Source organism: Podarcis liolepis (assembly GCF_965112155.1).
Source record: "Podarcis liolepis genome assembly, chromosome: 1".
Lineage (NCBI taxonomy): Eukaryota > Metazoa > Chordata > Lepidosauria > Squamata > Lacertidae > Podarcis > Podarcis liolepis.
Window position 1 is genome coordinate 6,494,214 of NC_139554.1, and position 12,372 is coordinate 6,506,585.

Genomic DNA, 12,372 nt, shown 5'->3' on the forward strand with positions numbered 1-12,372 from the left:
AAAACTCTATTATTCTGCCGCGGTGAGATTAGCATCTGTGAGTCCCTCATTTTCCGCGCCGGTGTTTTTATCGACGCTTGCTGTGCATGAGTGGGAGAGCATGTTGAAATGTCAAAGGAGGACCCCTCCGGTGAGAGGAGGAAGGTCTCGCCCACGACGCCCCTCTTTTTTGGAAGTCCAGCCTTACAAGGATGCGAGGGATTCTTGCCACGGCACTAACAGTCAAGAAACAGTGAGGAATCAACTCTTATCAAAAGTACCCTTACAAAGCTAGGAGAAGGCTTGTCCGCCAGTCCTACTGGGTGGCGCTGTAGTCTAAACCACTGGGACTCTTGGGCTTGCCAATCGGAAGGTCAGTAGTTCGAATCACCGTGACGGGGTGAGCTCCCGTTGCTCGGTCCCAGCTCCTGCCAACCTAGCAGTTCAAAAGCACGCCGGTGCGAGTAGATAAATAGGTACCATTGTGGTGGGAAGGTAAATGGTGTTTCTGTGCACCCTGGTTTCCATCACTGTGTCCCGTTGCGCCAGAAGCGGTTTAGTCCTGCTGGCCACATGACCCGGAAAGCTGTCTGTGGACAAACGCCGGCTTCCTCGGCCTGAAAGCGAGATGAGCGCCGCAATCCCATAGTTGCCTTTCACCGGACTCAAACGTCCAGGAGTCCTTTAAAGGTAAAGGAGCCCCTGACCATTAGGTCCAGTCGTGGCCGACTCTGGGGTTGCGCGCTCATCTCGCTTTATTGGCTAAGAGAGCCGGCATACAGCTTCTGGGTCATGTGGCCAGCATGACTAAGCCGCTTCTGGCGAACCAGAGCAGCGCACGGAAACGCCGTTTACCTTTCCACCTATTTATCTACTTGCACTTTGACATGCTTTCGAACTGCTAGGTTGGCAGGAGCAGGGACCGAGCAACGGGAGCTCACCCCGTCGCGGGGATTCGAACCGCCAACCTTCTGATCGGCAAGGCCTAGGCTCTGTGGTTTAACCCACAGCGCCACCCGCATCCTTTACCTTTCACCTAAGTCTCTCAGCTTCTCCTAGGTGCGCACCTGATGAGGCAGTTGCTGCCACAGAGCTGCATGCAACCTGCTTCTGCTCCTCTCTCTTCAGTCCTCTGCTGGTCCTGGGAGACAATGGGAGCAGGAGGAGGAGCTGTGGAAGCCCTTGACTCTACCCCAGACAGACCTCTCCTTCCCTCCTCCTGCACCCATTCTTCCCTCTCCAGTCTTGCAGTTCGTCCTGCCTCTTCCTCTCATCTCTCAGCTGTTTCTCCTGGTTCACTGATCCCTCCTTCCATGTCAGTCTCCAATCCCTCTTCTCCCTGTGCCCAGCCAGTCCCTGATCATGCCTCCCCACTTCAAGAGCTCTTTGCTATCTTCTGCAATGGGCACGGCAAACATCCAGCCTATGAACTCAAAGCAGCACCCAAGAGCTGGCTGGTTTTCCCCCTGGACTCTCCCAGGTCATGCCCACACAGGCCCCGCCCTCCATCCAGACCACGCCCCTCCACACAGGCCACACCCCCTCCTCACAGGCCACGCCCCTCACCAGCCCTGCCCTTGTTGAGCAGAGTGAGGTGGCCGCTTCAGGTCGGAGCTTTTGCGCGTCCCAAAAGGACACCAAATTGCTATTTCAATGGGTAGATAGTCGTAGAATTGTGGGGTTGGAAAGGGGTTCCAAGGGTCATCTAGCCCAACCCCCTTCTTGCCCCCAGGATTCCGTGCCTCAGGTGTCAAAATAACGTGACCAGCTTTGGGGAAGTTGCACCATAGCTTTGGGAGGGAGGCTAACCCTTTGCTGAACTGCCTCGGGCACCGAAATATATTGAGTTGCTCTGTTCCCCAGCGACTGGGGAGGTTGCACTCAGCTTGAACTGTTTTCCCCTCCCCCCCCCCCCATTTAGGTTCTGTTCAAGATGTTCCTGGGGAGCGCAAACTTTGGAGAAGCGGCCCATTTCATTTCTACGCTTGGCTTTTTCAACTTGGTCTTCCTTTCCTTTACACCGATCATCCTGTATTTCACCAAGGTGGAGTATTGGTCTCCCTTCTCGGCCGTTCCCTGGGGCTACCTGTGCGGAATAGCCGGCCTCTGGCTAGGTATTTATCCCTGTTTTATTGCTTTACCTGAATGTTTACGATTTGCACAACCGCCTCAAGGTGGCTGCGTGGAAGGTGGAGCGAGCTTGCTTTCCCTGCCCCGGAGGGCAGGATCCGAACCAACGGATTCGAATGACGAGAGAGGAGACTCTGACTAAATATCAGGAAGAACTTTCTGACGGCAAGAGCTGTTCAACAGTGGAACAGACTCAGCCCCAAAGAGCCGTTCCAATTGTCAGGGGTGATGAGAGGTCCAACAATATCTGGTTGGTCACAGGTTTCCCATCCCTGACCTATATTATTATTATTATTATTATTATTATTATTATTATTATTATTATTATTTAAAGGTAAAGGGACCCCTGACCAGTAGGTCCAGTTGTCTCTGGGGTTGCAGCGCTCATCTCACTTTATTGGCCAAGGGAGCCGGCGTGCAGCTTCCGGGTCATGTGGCCAGCATGACTAAGCCGCTTCTGGTGAACCAGAGCAGCGCATGGAAACGCCGTTTACCTTCCTGCTGGAGCGGTACCTATTTATCTACTTGCACTTTGACGTGCTTTTGAACTGCTAGGTTGGCAGGAGCAGGGACCGAGCAATGGGAGCTCACCCCATCGCGGGGATTCGAACTGCCGACCTTCTGATCGGCAAGTCCTAGGCTCAGTGGTTTAGACCACAGCGCCACCCGCGCCCCTTATTATTATTATTTGCTAAATGTATTGGTTGCTTTTTTTTCTTGCCAAAGGCAACTGAAAGCAACAAACAAACAACTGACAGCCCACCCACAGATCTGTTAAAACGAAGAAAAAAACAGAAAATAATAATATATTTATTTCCTTGATGGATTGTACATGTTGCATAGTTCTTACCGGAGGGCTGTCAAGAGGGAGGGGCGGTAAGCTGAAGGTGGCTCATTTTTTATGTTTATTAGCTACGAGCTGAGAAAGGGTTGTAGCTCAATAGTGGAGCAACTGTTTTGAGTGCAGAAGGTCCCATTAAGGCTGAGTGAGGCATGCGCCTAACTTTCAAGTCCCGCTCCTTTCGACGAAGGGCTGCAGCCCTAGTTCATTTTGCTGGGGGATGTGCCCTATAAAACCCTGTGGGACTTTAGGTAAAGGCCACAGCTCAGCAAGAGAACATCTGCTTTGTATGCAGACGGTCTCAACCTGACAGAGATATTCCCCTTCTGACAGACAAGAGAGGAATCCAGAAGGGAAGGGGAAGACCCAGAGACTACAGTGGTACCTCCGGTTTCGGACGGGATCCGTTCCGGAGCTCTGGTTGGATCCTGAGGTTTTCACAAGTGGAGGTGCCTGTTCTGCGCATGCACGCGGGGCAAAACCCGGAAAAATACCGTATTTTTTCCTCTATAAGACACACTTTTTCCCTCCTAAAAAGTAAGGGGAAATGTGTGTGCGTCTTATGGAGCGAATGCAGGCTGCGCAGCTATCCCAGAAGCCAGAACAGAAAGAGGGATTGCTGCTTTCACTGCGCAGCGATCCCTCTTCCTGTTCTGGCTTCTGAGATTCAGAATTTTTTTTTTCTTGTTTTCCTCCTCCAAAAACTAGGTGCGTCTTGTGGTCCGGTGCGTCTTATAGAGTGAAAAATACAATGTTTGCCGGTTCTGATCCTGGTGGTGCAGAAGATCTCTTTTTCTTCTTCTTCTTCACAGCCTCACACCTTGCTGTTTTTCTCCGCAGCTTTCAACATCCTGGTGAATGTCGGAGTTGTGCTTACGTACCCAATCTTAATATCTATCGGGACGTTGCTCAGTGTTCCTGGCAATGCAGGTATAAATAATGCCTTTTGATCAATGCAGTGGCTCTGCGTGTGGGCCAGGTTACTTGCTTATTTATTTACATAAAATTCCTAAGCCACACCCCCTAATGAATTGAAAAAAAAATGTTTAAAAGCACCTTTCCAAAAAAAAAAACAACAACCCCAGAGTCCTTTTTGTTGGGGATAATTCAGATGGAAATTCCCAGGTGTCAAAAAAGGTTATTTATGTATGCCACTACTGCGGGGCCGTGTATTGTTAGCCCAAAAATGGAAAATGAGCGAGGTCCCAACCAAAGAAGAATGGCAACTTAAACTGATGGAATATGCGCAGTTTGCGAATCTAACGTATAGAATAAGAGAACAAGAACAACATTTGTTTAAAGAAGATTGGGAAATGTTTATTGACTGTATGGGGGGAAATTTTGTACACTTGAAAACCCTGGCAGCATTCAGATAAATTCAAAAGTGTAAATAAATTTCCATGGGTGTAATAATGGAATATACTGAATGATTTAGTTTATGTAAAATGTGCAGCGATTTATGCTATGTAAAATGAACCATGGAAAGAGAAGAAGTGAAGTCATTTTATTTTTTAAGGTTGTTTAATGAATATTCTTAATTGTAAAACAAGAAATGTAATTAAAAATTATACATAAATTCTAATAATAATACATGGGGTAGGAGCAGGGCTGGATTTAGGTTTGCTGAGGCTCTAAGCTACTGAAGGTAATGGGGCCCTTTATATGTCCAGTTGTCCTTTGTCAACAACAATTTGTCGCTGCTTTTTGTGTTGAATATATTCTGTATGGACCTAATAAGTATCTAAAGCCATTTGCACATGCAGAATTTAGGCACCCTATATAGTGCCACTGTATTCTGCTCTGGTCAGACCTCACCTGGAGTACTGTGTCCAGTTGTGGGCACCACAGTTCAAGAAGGACACTGACAAACTGGAACGTGTCCAGAGGAGGGCAACCAAAATGGTCAAAGGCCTGGAAACGATGCCTTATGAGGAACGGCTAAGGGAGCTGGGCATGTTTAGCCTGGAGAAGAGGAGGTTAAGGGGTGATATGATAGCCATGTTCAAATATAGAAAAGGATGTCACATAGAGGAGGGAGAAAGGTTGTTTTCTGCTGCTCCAGAGAAGCGGACACGGAGCAATGGATCCAAACTACAAGAAAGAAGATTCCACCTAAACATTAGGAAGACCTTCCTGACAGTAAGAGCTGTTTGACAGTGGAATTTGCTGCCAAGGAGTGTGGTGGAGTCTCCTCCTTTGGAGGTCTTTAAGCAGAGGCTTGACAACCATATGTCAGGAGTGCTCTGATGGTGTTTCCTGCTTGGCAGGGGGTTGGACTCGATGGCCCTTGTGGTCTCTTCCAACTCTATGATTCTATGATTCTATGATATATAGAAATGAGCAAACCAGTGATATTTGAGGGAGCAGGCTAGCAGGCGGGGCCCATGACTTACATCATAGGAGCCTACACAACACAAAACACTGTTGCTGTAGGTAGGTTTTATTTTATTTGTTTTTCATCTTATATTTTGGAAAGGTACATCCAGGTTTTTTTCCCCTTTAAATTTTTTGGGGGTCCCCAAGAGAGGGGCCCCCTAAGCTATAGCTTGTTTAGTTTATACATAAATCCAGCACTGCTAGGAGGTGGAAAGGTGGAACATATATGTAAATAATAATAATATAAGAACCTCTGTTTTTCGCTGTACAAAGACAGAAGCCACAAGAGTCCACCCACTTTCCCCTCTGCCCACCCATGACATGAGGCCCTCAGGATGAGACTGCTCCCCTGACCATAGCTGTCAACCTTCCCCTTTTTTGTGGGAAATTCCCTTATTCCAGCGCCATTTCCCGCTGCTTCCCACTGCTATCCCGGATTGTTAGATACCCTGTAGACTGTCCCTGGGACAGGTGAGGCTGCTGATCCCTTATTTTCAAATCTGAAAGTTGACAGCTATGCCCCTAAAGTTGACAGCTAATCTCCTTGCTCCCCTTTTCTCCCCAGCTGTCGATCTTCTCAAACGCGAGGTGATCTTCAGCGTGGTCCGTTTGGGGGCCACCACCATCATCTGCCTCGGGTTCCTGCTTATGCTCCTTCCGGAGGAATGGGACGAGATCACGCTGCGATTCATCAACAGCCTGAAGGAGAAGAAGGGCGAAGACCACCCTGAGGACGTCACGGACTCCAGCGTCCACTTCCGCAGCAGAAGTCGAGTCAACGGGACTGTGTCTATACCGCTGGCTTAGAGCCGGCCGGGCTTCAAGTTGCGTGCACGCCAATGTATATTCTGTGAATATGATTTAATAATTCCCTCCCCCCCTCGCCCACTTGTATGCTTTAAAAAGAGACAGCTTTATTTTAAACAGGAATGGATTGTAAATTCAACGCTAAACACATCAGATACCTAAGCTGTTTACATTTGTACACTTTATCCAGGAGTAGGTGCAAATAAGGACAATAAATTCCTTTTTATACAGAAACGCAAATAAAAGAAAGCTATATATGTCTTTGTTTGGTTCTGGAGGTTGGCGGGGGGTCGGCGTTTGGAATTTGCGAAAAGCGCCGCGGGCACCAGCTACAAAATGGCTGCTGTGGGAGTGCTGGGGGACACAAAGTGGCTGCCATGGGGGACGGATGTGGTGGGACACAAAATGGCTGCCACATCTAAAAGAGCGGAAGAAGGGGCCGGTCCACAAAAAGCAGCCTGTTGATGGGAACAGGCACCTACGGCACCCACCGCTGAGATTGCGGTCAGAGGGAGCCCTTGGCGCCTCTCCTCCATTCAGAAGGGAAGGGATGAAGGGAATCCAGTTGTGGCATCTAATGAAATTTTGGGGTTTTTCCTGAGGGGGAAAAAGTGTAGAAAGTGGCAAGCGAGTGCAAATGGGAACTGAGCGGGAAGAGCAAATGGACTGTCACACAGTGTGGATTTCTGAGGAGATACTGGGATATTTTGTGGGAGCTACTGGAGGGTGCATTGTGATATAATAATAATAATAATATAATTTATTTATACCTCGCCCATCTGGCCGGGTTTCCCCATCCACTCTGGGCGGCTTCCAACGAAATATACTTTTTTCTTCTTTGGCGATCCCTCGTAGCCGAGTAAGATTGTCTTCCATAAACAATGAGTTTAACAATGAGCCCGTAAGTGACTGTGGAGGCTAATTCTGGATCCAGATGTCCTTCCACAGTGGGTTTCTGGGCAGGAGTTGATCACGGTGTGGATTTGCCAAGCATGCCTTCCTCCTAGCACGTTTCTCCCTTGTGTCCTGAGTTTGAGCATCTTCAAAATCCCAACAGAATATTAAAAACACAATAAAACACCAGTCATTAAAAACTTCCCTAAACAGGGCTGCCTTCAGATGTCTTCTAAACATCAGATAGTTGTTTTTCTCCTTGACATATGATGGGAGGGTGTTCCACAGGGCAGGAGCCCTTTGCCGGGTTCCCTGTAACCTCATTTCTCGCAGGGAGGGAACCACCAGAAGGCCTTTGGAGTCCAAAATGACTCCCAGGCTGCGCACCTGCTCCTTCAGGGGCACAGTTGTCCCATTCAGGACTAGGGAGTCCTCCACACCTGCCCTCCCCCTGTCCCCCCAAAACAGTACTTCTGTCTCGTCAGGATTCGACCTCAATCCGTTAGCCGCCATCCATCCTCCAACCGCCTCCAGACACTCACACAGGACCTACACCGCCTCCACTTGTTCCGATTTGAAAGAGAGGTAGAGCTGGGTATCATCTGTATATTGATGGACACCCAGTCCAAACCCCCTGATGATCTCCCAGCGGCTGCATGTAGATGTTGAAAAGCATGGGGGAGAGGACAGAACCCCGAGGCACCCCACAAGTGAGAGCCCAGGGGTCTGAACACTCATCACCCCCCACCACTTTCTGGACACGGCCCAGGAGGAAGGAGAGGAACCACTGAATAACAGTGCCCCTATAACAGATCCCATGACTGCCACAAGGTTAATAAAAGCTTTGGAGAGTTTATCCTGATCAGGGAAACAGCACCAGCAGAGTGTTCATTAAAGGTAAAGGGTAAAGGGACCCCTGACCATTAGGTCCAGTCGCGGACGACTCTGGGGTTGCGGTGCTCATCTGGCTTTATTGGCCGAGGGAGCCGGCGTACAGCTTCCGGGTTATGTGACCAGCATGACCAAGCCGCTTCTGGCAAACCAGAGCAGCACATGGAAACGCTGTTTACCTTCCCGCCAGAGTGGTACCTATTTATCTACTTGCACTTTTTGGCGTGCTTTCGAACTGCTAGGTTGGCAGGAGCTGGGACAGAGCAACAGGAGTTCACCCCGTTGCGGGGAGTCGAACCACTGACCTTCTGATCGGCAAGCCCAAGAGGCTGAGTGGTTTTAAACAAGACTGCACTGGGGATTTAGGGATGAGACTTCATTTGTAAGTGAACTGAGCTGGTTCACACCCCTTGGACTAAAAGACAGACTGGAACATTTTTATATATGTGATTTCAGACTTTTCTCCATTTGAATTCAGTCTCTGGCACCACAAAAGTACCAAGATGTGTCAGAACAACAATAAGCATTTTGGGATGAGATATGGTAAGACCTATGTACATTGGGATAAGATATATATTTAAATACAAGCTTTGTGGTTTAAAAAAATGTATTTAAATATGAATTTTCATATGGATTTTTTTTTAATGCAGAACAGGACACAGCAGACATTTGAATAAACCCATGTGGAACTGATAAGGATTTGAAACTGAATGATCCATTCATTTCTAGAACATCCCAGGCTAGGGATGGGGAGAAATTTGATTCAGATTGCATATAAAGATGAACCTACCTAAGCCACATATTCCAAAACACTACATAAACTGTAACACAGCCATCTTTTGAAATCTTCACTTTCTCAGATTTTACAGTGCAGTCCTCCAGCCAAATAATGTGTATTTAAAAAATAAAACAAAATGCATCTATTGGAGTGGAAGGGCACACACTCATGAAAATAATATAAATTAATTGTGTTGGGCAAAATTGCATACAGATATGTGTATATCAGAAATTCAGAGACATCACCTTGCCAACAAAGGTCCGTATACTTAAAGCCGTGGTTTCCCCAGTAGTGATGTATGGAAGTGAGAGCTGGACCATAAAGAAGGCTGATCGCCGAAGAATGGATGCTTTTGAATTATGGTGCTGGAGGAGACTCTTGAGAGTCCCATGGACTGCAAGAAGATAAAACCTATCAATTCTGAAGGAAATCAGCCCTGAGTGCTCACTGGAAGGACAGATCCTGAAGCTGAGGCTCCAATATTTTGGTCACCTCATGAGAAGAGAAGACGACAGAGGATGAGATGGTTGGACAGTGTTCTCGAAGCTACCAGCATGAGTTTGACCAAACTGCGGGAGGCAGTGGAAGACAGGAGTGCCTGGCGTGCTCTGGTCCATGGGGTCACCAAGAGTCGGGCACGACTAAACGACTAAACAACAACAATATCAGAAATTCACACTAAAATGCTGGTGAAGAACTGATGCAGAATTGTAGAGGACCGAAGGCTGGAAAAATGAGAAAGTGAAACGGACAGATTTCCCTTTCCTTAACCCAGACAGAGTCTTACTCTCACCACCTATGAAAATAAGGGCGTAGATATCCTATTTTTGCAGACGAGCTTCAATGATCCGGAAGCAAAGCAATCCGCTAACTTAATTTTTTGCTGGGCGAAAACTGCCTTGGCGCTCCGAGCAAAGAAAAATACAATTTGACAAATGAGGCAGCTGTGAGATTGCATTCCTCGGCTCGTAAGGGCAATCAAGCCTCTCTCTGTCTCTGACGGGGAAAACAAAACGTGTGGCGAATAATGTCAGCTTGAGAAGCTTCCCAGAAACACAATAATGCATTTCCAAAAAGCTCTGGAAGGAAGCGGTGACAGCGGCGATGGCCTCTCACCGCAGTTCATATGCAACAGTTTATTGCTCCTCAAATTCATCTCTGCTGCAAACATGCCGCCGATGGTACTTGAGTTCACAGGCAAGACCTAATGAAATCTAGGACACAGAGCGATGTGCTGTAATCTCTGGACTATCACATTATACCACAATATTTCTCAGAGTTATTTGATCAGTTTCATGGTGTGACACGGGGCTTGACTGCCATGCTTTGCTGCCACAGGGTCTCAGAATTGAAATCAGGGCCGGATTTCGGTTGGATGAGGCCCTAAGCTACTGAAGGTAATGGGGCCCTTGATATGTCCAGCTGTCCTTTGTCAACAACAAATTGTCACTGTTTTTTTGTGTTGAATATATGCTATATGGTAGTTGATGGACCTAGGTAAAGGTAAAGAGACCCCTGACCCTTAGGTCCAGTCGTGACCGACTCTGGGGTTGCGGCGCTCATCTCGCTCTATAGGCCGAGGGAGCCGGCGTACAGCTTCTGGGTCATGTGGCCAGCATGACTAAGCCACTTCTGGCGAACCAGAGCAGCGCACGGAAACGCCGTTTACCTTCCCGCCGGAGCGGTACCTATTTATCTACTTGCACTTTGACGTGCTTTCGAACTGCTAGGTTGGCAGGAGCAGGGACCGAGCAACGGGAGCTCACCCCGTCGCAAGGATACGAACCGCCGACCTTCTGAATGGCAAGTCCTAGGCTCTGTGGTTTAACCCACAGTGCCACCTGCATCCCTAATAGGTATCTAAAGCCATTTGAACATGTGGCCATGCAATCAGTCCATGCAGAATGTAGGCACCCTATATATAGAAAGGAGCAAACCAGTGATATTTGAGGGAGCAGGCTAGCAGGCGGGGCCCATTACTTACATCAGAGGAGCCAACACAACACAAAACACTGTTGCTGTATGTAGGTTTTATTTTATTTGTTTTTTTTATCTTATATTTTAGAAATGTACATCCAGTTTTGTTTTCCTTTAAATTTTTTTGGGGGGAGGGGCAAGAGAGTGGGGCCCTAAGCTATAGCTTGTTTATCTTATGCGTAAATCCAGCACTGATTTAAATGAATATTGGAGACCATGTTCCGAAGTCATATGGCTCTCCTTTGGATGTTTCAAAAAATAATAAAACCAAAAGTATCCAGGGAAGGACCAAAGCTCAGTGTTAGAGCATCTGAAGAATGTCCCGGGTTCAAACCCCAGCATCTCCAGGCAGGGCCGGGAAAAGTATTTGTCTGAAACTCTAGTGAACTGCTGCCAGCTGGTGAGCTGGGTGGCCTGTCACTCGGTATAAGGCAGGATAAAACTCTCTCTGGGCGTCAGGAGTCCAGTCCTCGGCTTGATTAAAAAGGATGATTTATTGTCAAAACAACAGATCGCTCTGGATGGCTCGTAATACAGCCTCCCAGTATAATCAGTCATGATGACCCTTCTGAAGACTCTTTCCGGTTACAGAAGGTATTGAACTTTCTCACTTTGCGCCTCTTGCTTTGTTTCCGGTTCAACAGCCCTCCCCTTAGGAGGGATTGGCTCTGCTCCAATCTCTTCCCATTCTGACAAACTGCTTCCTTCTCTGTTCGCGCCAGTTTGCACTCCTTGAGTTTGCCCACTCTCAGCTATTTCCTTATCAACCGGCATTCCAAGGGCTGGGGGAGTTAGCACTAGCCAATGCTCATCCTGCCTGGCAGTTAACCCACTCTGTTCCTGGCTGCTTCCTTCAGCTGGTTGCAAACCTTCACTGGGAACTGACTCATTCATGACACTGAGTCACTTTTGTCTCTCCTTCCTCAGTCCAAGCAAGCATCAGGCACCAGAGGCACCAACTTGAATAAAAAAAATTGGGGGGGGGACACACAGAGAGATAAGTCCTGCCCCCGATCCTAGCAATGGTGATACCTACTGCTGGTGAAATGGATTATTCCCACGGCACCCCGTTTTTTATCCCCTGAACAGTCCTGTGAGGTTGACTGATCTCAGAAACAGCGACTCGTTCAGGGTTACTCTGAATTCTTAAAGCTAAAAAGGGACTTGAACCCAACTCTTCCCTGAGCTCAAGTTTCTAGATACAGTGGTACCTTGATTCTCAAACTTAATCCATTCCGGAAGTCTGTTCCAAAACCAAGGCGTGCTTTCCCATAGAAAATGGATTAATCCTTTCTAGAATTTTAAAAACAATCCCTAAAACAGCAATTTAACATGAATTTTATTAATTAACGAGACCAATGATCCGTAAAATGAAAGCAATAAATAATGTACTACAGTCACACAATCAATCAGTAGCTGAACTGGGTTCCACGCAGTCACAAAAACAAAACAAAAAAGAGCTGCAAAAACAAAAGCGCAAAATAAATAGCAAAAACAGACAGACCTCAGTGTTAACACTCAAATCGGAAGCGTGGCACTCAAATCGGAACCACAATACTCAAAACGGAGCACATTCGGCTTCCGAAAAGAGTTCACAAACCGGAACACTTACTTCCGGGTTGGCAGTGTTTGGGTTCCAAGTTATTTGAGTACCTAGGCGTTTGAGAACCAAGGTACCACTGTATCTGGTTGCCTCCCC

At 47.5% G+C, this 12,372-nt stretch overlaps 1 protein-coding gene across 4 annotated transcripts in view; it reads left to right on the plus strand.

The window, feature by feature from the left end:
* Positions 1 to 6,390, plus strand: part of SLC35F4 (solute carrier family 35 member F4) — a 152,747-nt gene extending 146,357 nt beyond the window's left edge. For all 4 annotated transcript variants that reach the window (XM_083515454.1, XM_083515456.1, XM_083515457.1 and 1 more), the window contains 3 exons: positions 1,901 to 2,093; positions 3,791 to 3,880; positions 5,892 to 6,390. In XM_083515454.1, the coding sequence (XP_083371580.1) occupies positions 1,901 to 2,093; positions 3,791 to 3,880; positions 5,892 to 6,133 (525 nt within the window). In that variant the 3' untranslated portion in view covers positions 6,134 to 6,390. The remainder of the gene's footprint in view (positions 1 to 1,900; positions 2,094 to 3,790; positions 3,881 to 5,891) is intronic.
* Positions 6,391 to 12,372: the final 5,982 nt, after the last annotated feature.